The 20,672-nt window shown below is 36.4% G+C and overlaps 1 protein-coding gene across 1 annotated transcript in view; it reads right to left on the bottom strand.

The window, feature by feature from the left end:
- Positions 1–20,672, bottom strand: part of EIF5B (eukaryotic translation initiation factor 5B) — a 79,141-nt gene that overhangs the window by 20,296 nt on the left and 38,173 nt on the right. Inside the window, 8 exon segments of the mRNA XM_020992848.2 lie at positions 2,343–2,635; positions 3,751–3,828; positions 5,307–5,390; positions 5,931–6,029; positions 16,319–16,469; positions 17,607–17,783; positions 17,786–17,823; positions 19,860–20,529. Coding sequence (XP_020848507.1) covers positions 2,343–2,635; positions 3,751–3,828; positions 5,307–5,390; positions 5,931–6,029; positions 16,319–16,469; positions 17,607–17,783; positions 17,786–17,823; positions 19,860–20,529 — 1,590 coding nt within the window.

The following is a 20,672-nucleotide window of genomic DNA, read 5'->3' as shown; positions in this document are numbered from 1 at the left end:
ACCTTAGACCTAGCCTTTTCATCCTGTTGGGTAGTTTAAGCCAAAGTATAAAACACGTAGCCTACACATTGCAGCCTGCAATATTTCCAAGTGTAGCCTAAATCAAAATGGGAAGTAGTTAACAAAATAAATAAAAATACAAAACACTGTTAAATATGTAGTTTTCTAAGTCAATACGCACCTGTAAGGATCCTTATGTACAGTGCAGCAGCCCTCATTTCTACTTAAGTCATTATTTGGATGGCCTTTTTGCCACGAAAAGAAATGCTTAGCTGTTCAGTGTGCAAACAATTATGCTACAACATCAGAGAAGCGAAGCGCATGGCACCCCTTGTGACCCCGTAGAAGTGTTTAAGATTTCTGAGTGCCACTCAGCAGCCTTTGGCCCCCTTTGTTTTGTCCTCTGAGACCAAGGCTTTGTTTTCTTCTAATACATTCTTCTCTAATGAAATCCTCTTATAGAAAGAAATGTAAGGTTCTCATTTCACTGCTTCCTCCTTTCTCTGAAACATCAAGCTTATAACCCTTTTCTGTACAGCAAAATCTGAGAACATAAATTACTTGGGGAGAATGTGTCTATTTGACAAGAACTGTAGGCAAAACCAGAAAGCTATTTGGCAGTAATTAAGGTTAAACCAACATCTTACTCCATCTTCCATAATAACTTCAAAATGGATAGTTAACCAAGTCCTAGGCCTCACACCATCAATGCAAAGATAGGGAAGTTAAGTAATTCCAAGAAAAAAAAATGTTTTTAATGTAAGCATACTACTTTGAAATAAAGAAGCAGTAAGTCATGACTTCTGGATGATTTTTCTATGGAAAAACCCTCCAATGGCTTTCATTAGAAGTCCTATAGAGTACTTATGTTTTCCAACATGAGGTTCCAGAGGATAACCTGCTGTCAAGCATATGTCATATGGTGTATAAGTTCTACAGAAAGCATCATTAAGATAAGGAACATCTGAAAAATGCTGATGGCTATCGGGGAGCCAGTAAAGATTAGTATGCTTACGTTATCTGGACATGTCTGTACAGTCACTCTGCAAACCTGACAAACAGGTAATTAAAGGGTCCGCTATACAACCATTATACATACGTTACTCATACAAGATCATTAGTCAGCAAGTGCTTCTTATGTAGCACTACCTGCAAAGAGCTAGAGGAAATATGAAGACAGAAAGCAACAGGTGTCAGACAAGTCAAATCACTACCGCTACATTTGCTACTATTTCCTCTCAAACCCTGATGGAAAGTTCTAGGAGAAAAAGAGAAATGGGGAGACTAAGGAGAGGGAGGGAGGAAAAGAAAGGACAAAGAACAAGAAAGAGAGAGAGAGAGAGAGAGAGAGAGAGAGAGAGAGAGAGAGAGAGAGAGAGAGAGAGAGGAAGAGAGCAAAAAGAGAGAAAGAGACACTGGCAAAGCTGCAGAAATCATAAGGCATATGGTCCATTCTAAAGGGAATAATCCATTCGCCCAGTTCTGGAGAAAAGTAAACTTTCATCTAAAGTTCAGAGACTTAGTTGAGAAAGACACTAAAATAAAACACCTCAGTGTGGGTTAAGGAGGGAAACAAGATGACCACGATCACAACCAGATAACACGATAAGGATCAGTCTGGAGAAGAAGGGTGATACTGCAGCTGTATTTCTCATCAATGAAGGGTAACCATGTGGAAAAGGGACTAGACTTATGTTGTAAGTTCCAGACAGTAGAACACAAAATAACGTGTTACGTAAACACAGGTACAGGGACTTGCTATAATATCAAATTGCTCTTAGCTGTTTGCATGATATAAATATATTGGAGAAAGGTGGTCCACAAATGCCCTTTCCTGCAAGGATACCATCACCTCTCCCACCCTTCCTTTAAATATCAGACAACAAATATAAATCCACAAATAATACTTACAGAACCAAACACTGCTAAGAAGCATGCTTTCAGAATACTTTTGGATTATCAATTACAGTTAAGGATGAAATTTTTTAAAACCTTGAAACAGTAATGCCAGATTTGGGGGGTGGGGTGGAAGGGAGAGACACAGTCCTGCTCCCCTAACAAAGTCAAAATACTTAACAGTTAAAAGAGGTCATCAGCAGTAACTGATCAGCCTCAAATATGTGATGTTTCAACATAGCTGGGAAGAAGGCAAAGTCCCGTAAAAAAGGATAATACCAAATATATAAAGTCACCTGGTTCTGAAAGTGTGCAGAAAACAAGAACTCTAAGTAATGAAAGAAAATTCATCCTCCTTTACCAAAAGAAGGAGCAGTATGCACGCCCTTCTGAGCAGAAGCGGGGACACAGAGAGCGAGGAGGGGTGAATATGAGAGAGACTATACCTCAATTCTCCTCTTTGCTTTATCATAGGCCCGCTCTTCTTTAGTTCGGTCATCATCTGAGTCATATTCAGACTCAGAGCTGAGTTCTTTACTTTGTTTTTTGTCTATTGATGGCTTGCCAGTATCTTTTTCATCTGAAACCTTTTCTTCTTCATCATCACCTTCACTTCCACCACTTTCTCCTTCATCTTCCTCATCCTCACTCTCTTCCTCCTCCTCTTCCTCTTCTTCTTCCTCCTCTTCCTCTTCTTCTTCAGGGTTTTCTTTTACTTCAATATGCACAGTGTTTCTTTCTGTCAAGAAAATATTTTGGCCATTTAAAAAAAGGTGGTTTAGAAATACTTAGTCCCTAATGAAAAGGTAATTTCATTATCCAAAAATAAAATAATACATCCAGAACTAATAAGGCATATATATCAATGTTAAATGTTAGATGGTGTAGAAATAATTTGGTGCCAAATTACAAGTTAGGAAACCTATATGGCTTATCAATCTGAAAATGCAGGATCCAGAGGAATGGGATGAAATACAGCTAAGGCAAAGAGGCCACCTAAAAAGCTGGCAATCTAACCATTCTTTTCCCCCTGATCTCTCAAGGCAACTTCAAAGGGGGATAGGAAAGGGAAAGATAAATTCCTGAGCCTTCATTTAAATGCCAAATTCTGTTTTCCTAATTTGCCCATTCTTTCACATCTCTGATCTATTTCTCATCCCCAATTTCACCCTCAAGACCTCTAACCAGTACCATAGCATCTTTCAAAAAAACCAATAAACCTGCTCCTTAACAGGTTTTCATGCACTAGAGGGATTAGCTGTGCTAATCACAGTGTTTAATCACAGACAGCAAAACTAGGATCAACAGAAAAGGTCATAAAGAAGAAAATTTAGGATTTAAGATAAATTCCCCAACAAGGAAGAAGGAATTCTGTTTCAGCAGAAGTCTAACAAGAGGGCCACAAAGTTCCCTTTTTTAATTCTGAAATTCTGTGACACTATGAACCCCGCTCAAAACTCATCAGGTTCCTGGCCCCAGGCCACCATCAGTGAAATGACTTGGAGTTCTGAAAGTCCTTTCCTAGCAAGGGAGGAGACAGCCAAGAACCCATGAGAGGCCCTGGCAAACTGGCAGGCAAAGCATTATGTACTCTACTGTAGTACATGCAGATTTTAGGCTCAACAGGCTTTCATGGACTGGGCTGAGAACAAGTTAGATGAAGCTAGGAAACATCAGCAACAGCTTTAATATATGTTCCAACATAAAGCAGAAAAGTGGTATTTTAGGAAAAATTTTGGACTGTATTTTCAGTAAACGACTTACTGCCAACAAACGCATATGTACACATGCATGCATACACACAAATAAAAAACTATTTATCTAAGCCTAGAAACACGCACTTTAAAAACCTACCTTTCTCTCTTTCTTCATCACTAGCCATTGCTTCCCAATCATCCAACCCAGTATCTTCACTTTCTTCTTCTTCTTCTTCTGTAAATTAAAGATTAATCAAATATGCAGAAACTTAATCATACGAAGTTTTTAACACAATTAAAATTTTGTTCTATAGAAAATAAAAATAAAGTGAAACACATAAGCAACTTTGGAAAATATCTACAAAGCAGAAACTGTTTACTATTTACCTTTAATAAAAATCCCAAATTTTCTCCAATTAAGATATTCTGCATTTTTGCACAGGCATTCCATATTCAAAGTGTAAACAACAATAATTAAATCTCAACTGGACAGCTAAGTGGTGAAGTAGATAAAGTGTTGGGCCTGGAGTCAGGAAGACACAGCATTCCTAAGTCAAATCTGGCTCGGCTCTTACTAGCTGTGTGACCCTGGGCAAGTCACTTAACTCTTGGCCTCAGTTTCCACATCTGGAAAATGAGCTGGAGAAGGAAATGGCAAATGACTTCAGTATTTTTGCCAAGTAAACACCAAATGAGGTCATGAAGAGTTGGACACAACCAATAAAAGAACTGAACAAAAAAATCTCAACTATTAGAACTGTGAATTCTGTGCCATCAAGTATCACATACGAATTCACTGAGTTTCCATTTGAAGGAATTCTAGAACTTAATGTAGACTTTCTTTTTAATTCCTGAACTCATACAAAAAGATTTTATTATTAGGATTACAAATTTAGAACCAGAGGGTCCAAGCCCCTTACCTTCCTGTTAAGGAAGATGAAACCTAGAGAAGATGAAGACTAATTTGCACAAAATCACTGGGATTTAAACCCAAGTCCACTGACCCCAAATTCAGAACTTTCCCCAGTGATGTACTGCTAGGTCAGTTAATTATGCCCTATTCTCAACAAAACTTAGTGAAGATAAGTAAAGTGCTTTTCAGCTAAGATACGAAGATGGATGTGGATGTGGGTAAGATATGGAATTGTGTGTTCTTCATTATGAATCTTAAGAATTTGTGTATACCCTTTTCCTCTCTACTCAGATCAAAAGTACATATTAGGCATATGTAAGTTTGCAAAAAGGTAAAATATTTTTATCTGCAACTTCTCAAAAATGGTTATATGTTAAATTATACATTTTAAACATTTTTCCCATTTAGGGGGCTGGATGCATTAAAATAGTAGGACTCTTGCAAATTCTCTTCTGAAAAAGTTCAAAATTCCTTTTAAAGCTGTAGTTAATTTGGCTTCAAAATTATTTCCATGGTTTTTAAATTAGAATTTCATGTCTTCTAGTTACCTGCCCCCCACCTTCCCCATGATTTCAGGCTTCCAAAAAAAAAGGAAAAAAAATCAACAGATGAATCTGAATGCCTACCATTACCAGTGTAGTGTAACTGGGAGAAAAAAGGTATACAGAAAAGCAGGAAAAAAGAAACGTAAAAGGTCTACTTGTTTTTTTAAACAAGGATGGAACAAAGTGTTATGGAATGTCTGTCCTCTTCATTCAAGAGTGAGATCCCCCCAGCTGTCTTTCACTCATGCTACTGACCTGGTTCCACAAGAGGCAGGGACTCTTCTTTTTCTGGAATAGCTTGTTCTGTAACTTCTACTGGAACACTCACATCTATTGTTTCTAATGAAAACAGGAAATAAAATAAATACTTACTTACTGAAAAAGCTACTAAGGTACAAGGTTATTTCCATCACTTCTCTTACAACTTGAAAACTATTGCTAAATATAGAGTAAAAAAGGAAAAAGCACCAGAATTCTAATGACAAAATAAACATATTCAATATATTCCTATTCAAACTTTTTCTTCTTAAGATATAATCTATAAAACTTGAGGTTGGAAAAGGGACAAAGGATGAGAAATTTTAACTTTTGTACTTTCAGCTTCTAATGACACACAAGACAACTTATTTTGGAATACTACAGTTAACTAGATCATACTAAAAAGAGGATACAGAATCAACAAAAAAAAGATAATGCGTTGGTTGGTGACAATGATGGGAAATTGGCAAGAATTAGAGAAAGTATTACTTTTTTTTTTTTTAAAGCAGTAGAAGTCTAATAGCTGAAAGTCACAATAGAATTTGTGTCTGACTTCAGATGAGGCCAAGAAATTGAAGGTGAACAAAACTTTTAAGGCTAGAATCTAGGTAGAATGCTAACCTTCTTTATTTTCTTGTTGTGGCTGTGGTTTTTTCCTCTTTTTATCTTCATATATTGGCCTCTTCTTTGGCAAAGAATCTTTAGATGGCACTTCAACACCTAAAAGGGTAAAAGACAAAAAAGATTAAATAACAGCTGTCTCACATAGATAAAATCTTTTTTTTTTCAGAGCTTTCTATCCTTTTTCATTCTTTAGCATATAATTCTATATGTTAAACTTTCCCAATATTTTGGGGGGAAGGGGAGAGATTCTATTTTATGGCAATAACAAAAGAAAAAGAGAAATGAGGAACAAAGAAAGGGAAAGGTGAGAGAAATTTAAAAAAAAAAAAGGTCAACTTATGACTCTGAAGCCATACCAAAAACCTGTTGACCCAGAATGGAAGTAAAAGTATTGTCTTCACTGTGACTACTAAAGTCTATGGAAAACATAACAGCCCCCAGCCCCAAGCTTATCACCACAAACTCCAAATATGGACAAAGTAGGGAACCCAAAACAAAGCTCAACTGAGAGAGTCCTGAGACTTCGGCCAAAACTAGATAATTATGACCAAACCCAGATCTTCTCCATCTTAAAACAATATGGTTCAAATAAAATCAAAAGGAGAGGAAAGATACAATAAAGAAAAAAGAAGAAAGAAACCTTTACAAAAAGAGAAAAAAATAGTTTTAATATTAATGTATAGCTAGAGCTTATATCAAATTGCACACTGTTGTGGAGTGGGGAAATGGGAGAGACGGAGAAAATCTGGAATTCAAAATTTTATGGAAGGGAATGTTGAAAACTAAAAATAAATAAACAATTTTTTTAAAAAAAGAAGGAAGAAAAGAAAAAAGCCCACAGAAAACAAATAAAATAGGTAAAATCTCCACAACAAAAGGACCACACCAAGAAATATACTTCCAGAGTAGTTTAGAATCTCAGTAAGAGATATGAAGGAAAACTTGGAAATAACACAAACTCTAAAATTAGACAAGCACGAAAATTAAAAGAGTAGATGACATAATGGAAAATCTCAACAAAACAGTAGACTCCCAGAAGAGAGTGACTCAAGCAAATAAAATGCAGAGATGGAAGAGAGTAAAATTTAATGATAAGACTGGAAGATCTCAGCTCTCTAGAAAAACAAGATGTGGCACTTAAGAGTCTAGTAAGACGGTGAGTTGTTACTCAGAAAACACAAAAATTCTAGAAAAACACTCAAGAAAATTGTCAAAAAATTTTAAACAGAGGGGGCAGAGTACAAATTAACAGTCTCAGGTTCAGATGAAGAACACCAATTTTATTTAACTCTCTTCAAAATTGTAGACATCAAGCGTCAAGGCTTCAATCAAGATAGTCCCTTTCAAGAAGACTGGAGGATGCCATTTACATGTTTACAAGCACCAATTTAAATAACCTAAGACTATTTAATGAGGCTAAGAATTAAAACAATTACATCTTCCAAAAAGCAAAGGAAAACAGCCCATACGCCCCATGACTATCCTGTAAATTTGTGAAAAGATGATGAAGAAAAAACTAGGTGGAACCCCTGGCATGCTAATTGATCTGTTCAAATTTAAACAAGGAAATATAGAATTGAATGTAACTAAAGGATAACTCAATATTAACATGACGTAAGAAATTTACACGAGTAACTTTTGTTATAAGGATTATTAAAAAGAAAAATAACAACCAAAGAGTAGACATGAGGAAAAATCCCTTGAAAGGGATCAATAAAATCATCCCGAGCACTGAATGTAATTTTTCTTTTAAATCAGATACCACGTGAGGAAAAAGGATAGGAGTAATTTCTAAACCAGATTCTTATCTAAAATAAGGAAAAAACAAATGCAAAAAATTAAAGGAAAAAATTGTATGTATAAAAACAGAATCCCTGGACCTGTCTTTGGTATGAGCAGAGGTTGAATGGTTGAGATTGATTTGTTATAAAATAAAATAAAAGATACTATTTATGAAGTTTATGATGTGAGAAGGAATAAGATTGAGCTCTATATTAGAACAAACTGTATAAGTAGCTTGCATTGAGAACTGAAAAATATAATAATAGGATCTAATGGAGAAAAAACCAAATATAAGAATTCTATCATAAATGTTAATGGGTCAAATTCACCAATAAAAAGAATGAACTGCAGAAGGGTATAAAAATCCCAAACCCCCAAATCCATTGTTTATAATTAAGACATATAAAGTACAGATGAAAGCATATGGATTTAATTTAAAGGCTGGAACAAACGCTATTATGCAACATAAATTTTGAAAAGCAAGAGTTGTAATAATGATTCACGATAAGGCAATTAGCCACATAGATAAAACACTGAGAGACTGGTTGAAAAACTATGTGGTGATCAAAGGCACCAAAGATAATGAAAAGTAACCATTAAATATATAAGCATCAAATGGTACAGCAATTAAGTTCTTAGCAGAAAAGCAAACTTCAATAAAAAAAAGTCATAGAAAAATAAGATACTAATTTTAGACCACCTTAGCATTTCTATGCCAGTCTCCACAAATCCAGAAGGAAGATAAAGAAGCAACTTATAAACCTGAGAAAATTTTGGAAAGACAGATTTTAGAGAGACAAAGATTTGAATAGCAACCCTAGACAAGATACATATGTACGTATATTTGTCAGTTTCAAGAGACTAAGAAAAACTGATCACATGCTAGAGAACAAATTATCTCAAATAAAAGCAGAAACCATAAATACTTTACAAACCATAATCTACTTAATCCATAATTTTAGTGATTTGTATATTCCTTCCAAGACTGCAGATTGCAATCGTACATATCTGCTCAGCTTGTATGACTGCTATCTATCTGTGCTCATAAGTGTGCCACACAGGGTCTACTCATACGCTAAATTACTTTGTCATGTGTTCAACTTCAATCCTCTAAAGAGTGTTGCATTCAGTCATACTGTACTACCAAAAGAATACTGGTTTAAAAAGACAGGCCTTTCGCTGCTATCATTATTGGCTTGGTATCATTAAAAGAACTTTGCAGTTTCTCAGAGGCAACTCAATCTTCTCTTTCTTCAATTCTGAGCTAAATTGTTCACTGTCCATTTGGAGTGTTTTCCCAGGATTTTTATATACACAAACTGAAACAAGGAATTTGTGGAAGATTTTATGTGGAAAGATAGGAAACAAAAGGTCTCTCGGTTTCTGCTGAGTGGTAATATAGCTGGAATACAGCCAATATAACTATCACACCTGAGCCAACTCCTGGCTTAAATCTGGCTGACAAGCTGACACTCCTTAATTGCTTGGAGACCAAAGGATTTTCTAAGACTTACATCAAGGAGTGATCTACACATAAAGAACCATCCTAATTAGATTCTTCTAAGTCTTTATCTGGTTGGAACCAGTGATGCTAGAAGGATTAGCTCTACTAGAACTTCCCACTGTTAGGTGTGTGGTATCCAGGAAGACTAGCACCTTTCCTGTGAGGGCTTGCTAAGCCCTTTTCAGGGATGCTTATCACCTTTTGTGTCAATCTCATTCACTCTACCTGTGGTTCCAAGAAGCTTCACCATGCACAGTGACTAACATCCTGGATAAACCTTCTTGGCAGATAACCTAAACCAGACTGAGGGTAACCAACGGTCCTCAAACCTGTCAGTGAGTCAAAAGGATGTGTACCCTAAGCATGTGAAGAATTCCCCCGGCATAACACGCAGATGAAAACAATTTGTTCCAATGGCCAAGAAGGCGGCTGAATTGCGTGCCCGGAGCATAAGATGCAGCACAAGAACAGCACAACTTGGGGTAGAGCCAAGATGGTGGAGTAAAAGCAGTGACTTGTTTCAGCTCTCCCCCAAACCCCTCCAAATACCTGTAAAAATGGCTCTAAACAAATTCTAGAGCAGCAAAACCCACAAAAAGACAGTGAAACAGATTTCCAGCCCAAGACAACCGGGATGGCTGATTAGAAAGGTCTGTGGCGCCGGACTGGGAGAGCAACGCAGTTTGGTGGGCACTCAAGCAAAACAGGCCTCAGCGAACCTGCAGCAGGCTTCAGAGAACTGATGGGCAGCTGTGGCGGTTTCCAGACTTCTCAACCCATGAACACCAAAGACAACCTAGAAGGTCAGTAGGAAAAGTCTGTGACTGCAGTGAGAGAGAACCTCAGTCCCAGCCTCACTCCTGGCTTCAGCCCCAGGGTGGCGGCTGCTTCTGGAGCTTCCAGCCCACAGACCGAGGGGGAATCCAGTCACTGATCAGAGGGGGATTGCATGGATCTCTTTGCCAGTGCTGAGGCAGGAATCTCTTGCTTTGCCCGTGCTTGGACCTGGGTCACAGTTCTGGGTGGTGGTCCTGGGGCGAGGAGGAGCGCTGGCAGGGTGGAGCTTGTAGCAGCTGTGGAGAGGAAACCTTCCTCACAGGTACAGGACAGAAAGGAGTGTTTGTGGTCACTAAGAGACCAGAGCACAGGTCAGGAAAAGAGTAAACACCTCACTCCTTATCATAGCACCTTGCAAGAACTGAAAATTTACAGGTCCCTACAAGTATCTCTGAGAACAGCTGTACAAACCCCCGAAGCTTGGGACAGCATATTCTCCACATTGGAAGCAGACTCTTACCTTAACAAAGAGTAATTGGCCAGGATCATGAGCAAGCAGCGCAAAAAGAGTCAGACTATATTATCTTACTTTGGTGACAAAGAAGATCAAAATATACAACTAGAAGAAGACAACAAAGTCAAAGCTCCTACATCCAAAGCCTCCAAGAAAAATATGAATCAGTCCCAGGCCTTGGAAGAGCTCAAAAGGGATTTTAAGAAGCAAGTAAAAGAAGTAGAGGAAAAACTGGGAAGAGAAATGAGAGTGATACAAGAAAATCATGAAAAACAAGTCAACAGCTTGCTAAAGGAGACCCAAAAATATACCGAAGAAAATAACACCTTAAAATATAGCCTAACCCAAATGGCAAAAGAGGTCCAAAAAGCCAATGAGGAGAAGAATGCCCTAAAAAGAAAAATTGGCCAAATGGAAAAGGAAGTCCAGAAGCTTACTGAAGAAAATACTTCCTTAAAAATTAGAATAGAACAATTGGAAGAGTGACTTTATGAGAAATCAAGACACTGTAAAACAAATCCAAAAGAATGAAAAATAGAAACAATGTGAAATATCTCATTGGAAAAACAACTGACCTGGAAAATAGATCCAGGAGAGAGAATTTAAAAATTATTGGACTATCTGAAAGCCATGATCAAAAAAAGAGCCTAGACATCATCTTTCAAGAAATTATCAAGGAAAACTGCCCTGATATTTAGAACCAGAGGGCAAAAAGAAATTGAAAGAATCCACATCTCCTCCTGAAAGAGATCCCCAAAGGAAAACTCCTAGGAATATTGTAGCCAAATTCCAGAGTTCCCAGGTCAAGGAGAAAATATTGCAAGCAGCCAGAAAGAAACAATTCAAGTATGTGGAAACACAATCAGGATAACACAAGATTTAGCAGCTTCTACATTAAGGACCAGAGGGCATGGAATATAATATTCCAAGGGCAAAGGAGATAGGATTACAACCAAGAATCACCTACCCAGCAAAACTGAGTATAATCCTTCAGGGGAAAAAATGGTCATTCAGTGAAATAGAGGACTTTCAAGCATTCTTGATGAAAAGACCAGAGCTGAAAGAAAATTTGACTTTCAAATACAAGATTCAAGAGAAGCATGAAGAGGTAAACAGAAAAGAGAAATCATAAGAGACTTATTAAGGCTGAACTGTTTACATTCCTGCATAGAAAGATGATATTTGTAACTCATGAGACCTCTGTCAGTATTAGGGTAGTTGGAGGGAGAAAAAATTATATGTATAGATAGATTGATAGATACAGGGCACAGGGTGAGTTGAAAATGAATGGGTGATATCTAGAGAATAAAATTAAGGGGTGAGAGAGGATTATACTGGGAGAAGGAGAAAGGGAGAGGTAGAATGGGGTAAATTATTTCACATAAAACAAACAAGAAAAGGCTTTTACTGTGGAGGTGAAGTGGGGGAGGGTGAGAGGGAATAAGTGAATCTTATTCTCATCAGATCTGGCTTAAGGAGAGAATAACATACACATTCAAGTAGATGTGGAAAGCTATCTTACCCTACAGAAAAATAGGGCGGAAGGGGACAAGGGAGTTGGGGGAGATGACACAGGGGAGGGCAGACTGGGGGAGGTGGTAATCAGAAGCAAACACTTCTGAGGAGGGACAGGGTCAAAAGAGAAAATAGAATAAAGGGGCGGGGGGAGGGGATGGGAGGGTGGGACAGGATGAAGGGAAATATAGCTAGTTTTCCACAGCATCACTACTATGGCAGTGTTTTGCAAGACTACACAAGTATAACCTGTATTGAGTTGCTTGCTTTCTAAATGAGGGTGGGTGGGGAGGGAGGAAGGGAGAAAATTTGGAACCCCAAGTTTTAAAAACAAATGTTAAAAAATTGTTTTCACATGTAACTGGGACATAAGATTTACAGGCAATGGGGTATAGAAATCTATCCTGCCCTACAGGAAAACAGAAGAGGAAGTGGATAAGAGAAGGAGGGTTGGGGAAGATAGAAGGGAGGACAGATTAGGGGAAAGGGTATTCAGAACGCAGGCTGTCTTGGAGTTGGAGGAGGGACGAGATGGGCAGAAAAATCTGCAACTCAAAATCTTGTGGAAGTGAATGCCGAAAACCAAAACTAAATAAATTAATGAATCTTTAAAAAAAAAAAACAGCCCAACTTTAGGCCTATCTTCTTTTTGCCTAGTATGCTTCTTCCTGTTGTGCTGTTCCCATGACTTTAAGCATCTGAAAATTTCTGCAGGCATAATGGGTACAAGAAAACAACTTGTTCCAATGGCCAGGAAAGTGGCTAAAGTTAGGTGCCTTCAGCACAACAACAGCACAACTTTAGGTGTATTTTCTTTTTGCCTAGTATATTCTGCTTCTCCCTGCTGTGTTGTTCCCATGATTTGGAACCCAGTCCCTCTATGAACTACAAGGTTGTACATCCAACTACCTGTCAGTTTGGACACTGGTCTTTCTTCATCTACTGGGTTAGACAATGACAGCAAACTTTAGAATAACTATGGATCTCATCTGGAAAGCTCTACAAAGTACTGAAGCTTGATGCAAGAACAACAATGTCATACAAACAAGAACATCTGGAGGACAAATGCACAGCTGGGGGATCCTTTTTTGACTTATATGTCTGTTGTAGACTCCTGCATGACAGTGAGAAACACTTTTGGTGATTACATGTCTCCACTTTAATGCATCTCATCATAGTAAAGATATATCTTTCAAGCAACCTTGTATCACTTTGACACAGTCATGAACAACACCGCTGTTAAAGAGTTTTAAAAGCAAGGTTTTGCTCTACTGAATCAGTTTTCTTTTTCTTTTTTTTAAGAGTCAGCAAACAAGATATTGGAATCTTAGATTTTCTACAACTTTCATTCAATAGTGTAATGGTCAAGATATGGTCTACTATGAAATATCAGCTCTGAAAGCCTGTCTGTTAACTCCCAATAACTTCATCAAAGATCCAACTATTTAGTAAAATTTTTTGACACAAACAGGAATGAAAATGTGTATCGATCAGTAGTTAACTGATATTCATTCAGTCACCTTTTCAAGATTTTCCCTGCATACTTGTTATACTCTCCCTTCCTCCAGACACCTTGAGAATCAATTCCTCATCACACATAAAAACACTTACTAGCTGTGTAACCCTGGGCAAATCACTTAACCCCATTGCCTAGCCAAAAAAAAAAAAAAGAGAGACACAGAGAGAAAATCAATTCTTCAAAGTTGAAGTTACCCCCAACACAGACTACATCTGTATAAATTTGACCTAAATTTGACTCAAGATCCCATGCTTTTTCCCAAGGTATCACACTGTAACCAGGATAGTTTCACTCAAAGCTTTCTTAAAACTTGTATTGCTTTTGCACTGCGCCTTGTTATTTCACGAAGTGATACTGCTCCTAATTTTTTACCAGGCTCCATAAGATTTTATAAATGAGTTTACATTCTTATCATCCCCTTGGAGGTTATGTGTCCCACCAGTAAGTATAGCAAGTGTTTCCTGACTAAGGCCAATTTTTGAGGTTCTTTTTGGTCTTCATTTAATAAGTAATTTTTCAAAATTTAACAAACTTCATGAAACTGTTATAATTGACATCCATGTCCTTTCTTCCATTTCCATTTTTTGGGACATTAAAAACTTGGTAATAAAAGTTCAAGGTGAAACTCTGTTCATTGTATACTGTATTTTTCTTATATTTATTCTTTCTTCTAGGTTTGTTTTGTTTTGTTATCTTAGTTCTAAAACAAATTAGAGGTATGAACATGAAGACAACTGCTCCAGAAATGGCTGACAAATCAGTAATGAGGCATTTCTTATTAAAATACAATTAATTTCATCTCTTGTGATATTATTTGACATTCATATCTAGCACCCTCTATTTTTTTGAAGATGATATTCATTAAGTATAACTGTTGGGCTTCTATAATCTCTGACTCTGGCCTCTCCCAATGATTGTTCTTAAACCACATTTTACAATATTTTTTATTGTTCCCACTGAGAATCAAGTCATTGCCTTTAAGAGGAAAACAGATATGGCATGAAATATTAGTATATTCGAATGTAATGAAAGAAAAAAATTAAGATAATTTTTTTAAAATCACAGAAATAAACTACTAAACTTCCCTTGTCCTCTATCATTATCAACGGGCCAGTAACTAGGAAAGCAAGAGTAAAACAGTAAGATTATAATGAAAATTTTGAATGACAAATGGTATTAAATAAGCCAAAAGATTCTTGTATGTTCATAGTTTTCAGTAACAAGGATTCTGTTTGCAAATTTTAAATGCACTTTTCTCACCTAAAGAAAGCAAACTGATGGGTCTAGTTAAATTACAGACAGTAAACATTACCAGTGTCAAATATGACCTATAAACAGGAAAGCATGGAAAAAAAGCTGTCAAGTAATTCAAAAGTTACCTTCTTTGAAGTGTGGAAGGTTAATAAGGAGTCAGAGCTTTAAATATTTCTTTCAAATTGAGATGGAAACAAAGTCAGTGACCACTATTTGGAGAAAGGCTGAACAGATGACATTGTATTAATTTAATGGACTATCATTTGCTCTAAAGAAGCAACAACGTGAGGAAACTGGAGAAACACAGGAAGACTTAACTGAACTGATGATACATAACAAAGAAAATCAAGCCAATGTATAAAGTCACATAAATGACAACACTAAAAGGTATCTGATCTTGACTGCTAAGGATAAAATATGAATCATATTCTTTCTGCAGAGAATTTGGAAGACTGAAGGTGTAAACTATACCTATAATGTCAGACTGTGACTATCAGGGTTGGAGACTTTAATACTTTAAAAAAGGCAACAGTGAAAACAAATTTTGAAGCCTCCTCCCTTTTCTCTTTAATGACCCTTTTTAAAATTCCTGGTGCACTTACATATTAAGTATAAATCAAATAAATCTTTTATTTACACTCTGCATCTACTGCACAGATTCCTATGGTACAGTGGAACAATCACTGTTTTGAGTGCAAGCTTGGTTACTCAGAATCTCCAGGACAGTAAGGAAGCTACTTTCCCTCTCTAAGGCTTCAGTTTCTTCTTCTGCACTGGAATTCACCTCAACCTCCATTCTCATTAGCATAAGCCATACTCACTCTTTAAAACCCAAGTAAAACATATTCTTCACTCCATGATGAAACCTTGCCTGCTTCCTACATGTCTTGGTAGAAGACCTTTCCCTTGCCTCACACAGCATACTGTTTGGCAATTCTATAGTACACCGATGTCATTCTGTGCAATTTAGGGTTCTATATGTTGTATTCCTTACAAAAGGATAAGGATCATCTCAGATAAATCTGATACACCTGGAAATTAACAACAGTCTAAACACTGCAGGCACTTAATAAAACGCTGAATTGAAAAAAAATTCTCTAGTATGCCATTTTAGTATATTTTACCTTCCAAAAGTAACCTTGTAAGCTCCTTCAAGATAGCAACTGTATTTTGTTCCACCATATCCTCCATAGCACAGAACAGGATAGTGTAAAGATATATTCTTAATGAAATACTTGGTAAATGAAGGGAATAGGAACTCAATGAGAAATTTAATACTTTGTTTGCTTTCAATCATCAATTCAGCTTCGTAATACTTTTGACATCTAATCATTTTTTGGATAGTAGTCTGGAATAGAAGTGTTATTCAAAGGAATAACATGACTACCACCATCATTACTTTTTTAGTGTTTGGAATTTTTCAAAGTGTTTTCAGGAACATTATCTTTTTCAAACCCCAAACCACATCTAAACATCTTCGCAGGATTCACCAGCTGAGCTGGGTGTATGCTATTACTTACCCTGAGCTTGGAGAAGTTTAAGAGTAGCCTCAGCTCTAGCTCTGGCTTCTCTCTGGGATTTCGTTAAAAGCTTGCCTTCCTTTTTCAATCGTTCTTTTCTTTCTTTTTCTTTTTGCTTCCTTCTTTCTCTCTTTTCTTGCTCTAATCGTTCCTACAACAAATGATGCAAGAGAAGTATAGATATCAAAAAAATAATAAAAGAATCCTGGTCTAAAATCAGAAAACTCTGTGCTTCCATCCTGGATAACACTGATCATAGAGTTGTCAGGTCACTCAACAAGAGGTCCTCTTTTCTCATTGGCAAAATGTTGAAAGTTGGGTAAGATTACCTCTAAGATCCTTCCCAGTTCTAAATGTCCTATGAAAGCATAAGAATCTGCCATTAAATCATATTTAAACATAGTCAAAACATACTGGTATAAACCAGAAATAGTTTAAACTCAGCATGACAGAGCTAACCCAACCTTCTCATTTTACAGATGAAGGAACCAAAGATCCAAGAGGCAAAGTTATTCCATAGGATCACCATCAGCACTAAACAACTTCTATGACTAGCATTTTATAGACAGCCTTTAAATTCTGAAAATCGCTTTTCACACAACATCTCATTTGAGTCTCACAACAAACATGCTAAGCCCCATAAAACACATGGCAAGAGAGACTTTGAGATTATAGTGTGTGTGTGTGTGTGTGAGAGAGAGAGAGAGAGAGGAGAGAGAGAGAGAGAGAGAGGGAGGGAGGGAGAGGGAGGGGGAGAGAGAGAGAGAGAGAGACAGAGAGAGAGTGTGTTGCTAAGGATGTAGAAAGGTGGAATTGGGCTTTCCTAAACACAAGTCCTGCTTTCTATCCAGTGTATTAGATTTCTATGAGTCATGGTTAAACCCATTTTCTGACTGCAAATCCAGTGTGGTCCTTCTCACAGGAGTGACCTAATAACATGTGAAAACATTCTGAACTAAACTATTTTAAAGCACACACATAAATATTCATAAGCAAAGATTTTAAAATGTGAAAAAACTATCAAATGGCAACCATTTGCTTTAATATAAACACTTTTTATGTTAACTTCCACAGAGGAGGGGAGACAGGACATATTTCTTGATTGTATCAGCCATGAAGTTTTAAGTCATTAAGTCAACTATGAAAATTGTCATAAAATCTTTAAAGACAGTATAAATTTAAGAGATGTTCTTTGAGTAAGAAAAATAGGTATTAAGAAATCATATAAAATCCAAATTAATTACTTCACTAAGAGTTAAAGAAACAAGACTTAAGTGACTACACACACCTCTTCCTTACGCTTGGCTTCTAACTCTTCAAGTCGTCGGATGCGTTCCTCCTCTTCTCTCTTCTGTCTTTCTTCTTCTTCTTTAAGCTTAGCAAGGGCTTCCTGCATAGCTTTAACAGTGGCTTTGCTAGGACCTTTTTTCTTTTCTTTCTCCTCCTTTTCTCCTTTCTTTTTTTTTTCTTATCTTTCTTCTTTTTGTCACTTTCATTATCATCAGCTAACAGAAAAGAGAAAAAGAGCTGTTAATTCCAACAGAAACTCTAAACATAAATTCCAAATGCCTTTCTTGTTTACTAGTGAAAATAAAATTAGTTGCCTTCAAATATGTAAATTTATAGCACACATTCACTGTTTTCCCTTCAACATTTAATGTACTACCCAGTCAAAGTGAAAAAAATAATTTTTGGAAATAAACTCTGAATATTTTATTTTTAAATAAGCTATCTGTTCAAAATTTTTTCAAAGCAGCTTATTTTATAAATGCCAAAAAACAAACAAAAAATATTCAGGAGAAACCTAAATGGCCAAAAACAGAAGACTAAATTGTGGAACATTCATGTAATGACATACAATCAAATTAAGACTGAGAAATATATGGTAAAGAAATCAGCAAACTTCTTTGTGAAATAAGGCAAAGCAATAAAGCAAAAATAAAAACAGAGTATGCACCAACAACAATCATACAAAAGGAAAAGTTAATTAGAAAAGAACCAATATACAAAGAATCCTAATGGAGACTCAGAATGAATGAAAAGTTGTGATATTTTGCACACTGAAATTGGCTTAAACTGTTACTAAGTCAAATTTAGTTACAGCAATATTCAATATTATGGTTTTAATGTCATTAAGAATGTAACGATAATTTATACCTAATGGTCATAAATTTTTTTTAGATTTTAAAAACTTTAAAACTATCAGTAGATAGCATAAAGTATTATTGAGAGAGAGAATGGGAGGGGGAGGGGGACGACGACTTGGGGTTTCCGGGGAGGGAAGAGCATGTGCTTCTAAGTTGGCTCCCTAGAAGAGCATCAAAAAGCCTATATTCTCCTCTGAATTTCCCGCTCAGGGGACTTTCCCAGCTGTTTGAGTCTAAGGAAGTTACAACCTCACTGAGCCTCCATTCCTCATCTGTAAAATAGAAATGCTAATAATCCTCACCATACCTACCTTACAGATTGGTGTGGGGAAAGTGTTTTATAAATCTCAAAGCACTTACCAAATAAAAGGTCAAAAGATAACAAACAGGAAATTCTCAAAGTAAAAAAACAAAAAACAAAAAACAAGCTATCTATGGACAGATAAAAAAATGTTCCCACTGATAATTAGAGGAATGCAAATTAAAACAATTCTGAGGTTCTACCTCACATCTGATATGGACAAATTCTGGAGAAAAAAAAAAGGCAAATATTGAAGGGATTACAAGAAAACAGACCCAGTGGCAGAGCTATGAACTGCTATAGCTGTTATATAAAGCAATATGAAATGATGCCCAAAAAGTTACTCACCTGTGCTTATCCCGTGACCTTGCCATATTACCAGCCTATACCCTATAACTATATAGTCCCAACCCTAAAAAGATGGGGGGGAAAAAAAAGATCCTAGATATATGAAAACCCAGCAGCTCTTTTGTAGTGGCAAAGAACTAGAAACTGGAGGAGGGACAGCTTAACAAATTGTGGCATATGGATATAATGACTGTGCTGGAAAAATAATGAGAGTTTCAGAGAAACTAAAGACCTGTATGAACTGATGCAGAGTGAAACAAACAGAACCATGAGAATAATTTACACTAAAATAACATCATGAGATTCACCTTTTTGGACACAGACAATATAGGAATTGTTCACTATGAACATTTGTTACGAGGCTTTTTTTTTCTTTTCCAGTGTGGGGGAAAGGTAGGAAGAAAAAAATGCTTGCTAGGTGAAAAAAATAAAATATAATTACCAAAAGAAGCAGCACATTTTTTAGCTTATGCTCCCAATAATAAACTTAAGTGACCATTAGATAAATCTATAAACTCAAGATTAGACACTTTAAACAATCATCAATATACAACCAAATACTCAACAGAACAAACCAAGAATGAGGGTTTCCTGTTAAAGAAAAAAAAATTTTTAAGGCTATTTGCAAATAACTGGTCCAACCAGAGAATTATCTGTGTATATAAATTACTAGTAAAATCAAAATCTGTATGAAATACACACAAAATACCAACTGTACTTTTCTTTCTTTCCTAAAATCACCAACCTTCTGTAGTTGTGAGAGTATCTCCCTTTTCTTCTGAGGTAGGAGCTGCTCTAGCATCAAGATCCACTCTGGATTTTAAAGCATCTTCCTCTGGTTTCTTCTGAGTTTCTTTCTGCTTTGTTTGTTCTTTTTTACCACTTTCAGACTCTTCTTTTTCTTTCAATTTTCTCAATTTTGCCTTTTCTTCATCTCTCTTTTTTCGTTCTCGCTCTTTTTTTTCTGCTTTCTTTTGTGCCACTGTTTTTATTTTGAAAGAAGAGTCATCATCTTCATTCCCACTTTCAACATGAAGAGCTGATTTGGTTTTTTGATTCCTTTTCTGTGCTTTTCTAGACTGAGAGAAATCATCAGAGTCATCACCACTCCCACATGATGAATCTGCTCTGGTCCAGGCTTTACCTTTTTTAATATTCTCTTCATCCTCTTCTGAACCATCTGCTTTTTTATTTGATTTCTGAGTTTTTCCTTTATCTTTCTTAGAAAGTTTATCAAAATTATCATCTTCACTTCCAGAAAGCGGTTCTATTTTTGTTCTGGAGGTCTTTCTTGATTTTGACTCTTTCTCCTCTGCTTCTTCACTATCATCATCCAAACTTTGTTTTTTGCCCTTCTGCCCTTTCTTTTTTCTTTCTTGCTTAGAAGCACTGAATTCTTCATTGTTTTCTGCTGCCTAGAAATTAGTAGATTAGCACATCAGTGATTATCTTAAAACAACAACCTAAAACATACACTACAAGGCAAGGCTACCAGTAATACTGAAATAATTTTCATGCCAAATTCCTTTTTGAATGGAAGTAAATGAAACATGGATCT

Source organism: Phascolarctos cinereus, unplaced genomic scaffold (assembly GCF_003287225.1).
Source record: "Phascolarctos cinereus isolate Bilbo 61053 unplaced genomic scaffold, phaCin_HiC Scaffold_726;HRSCAF=1367, whole genome shotgun sequence".
NCBI lineage: Eukaryota > Metazoa > Chordata > Mammalia > Diprotodontia > Phascolarctidae > Phascolarctos > Phascolarctos cinereus.
This window is presented reverse-complemented; position numbering and strand designations above follow the sequence as displayed.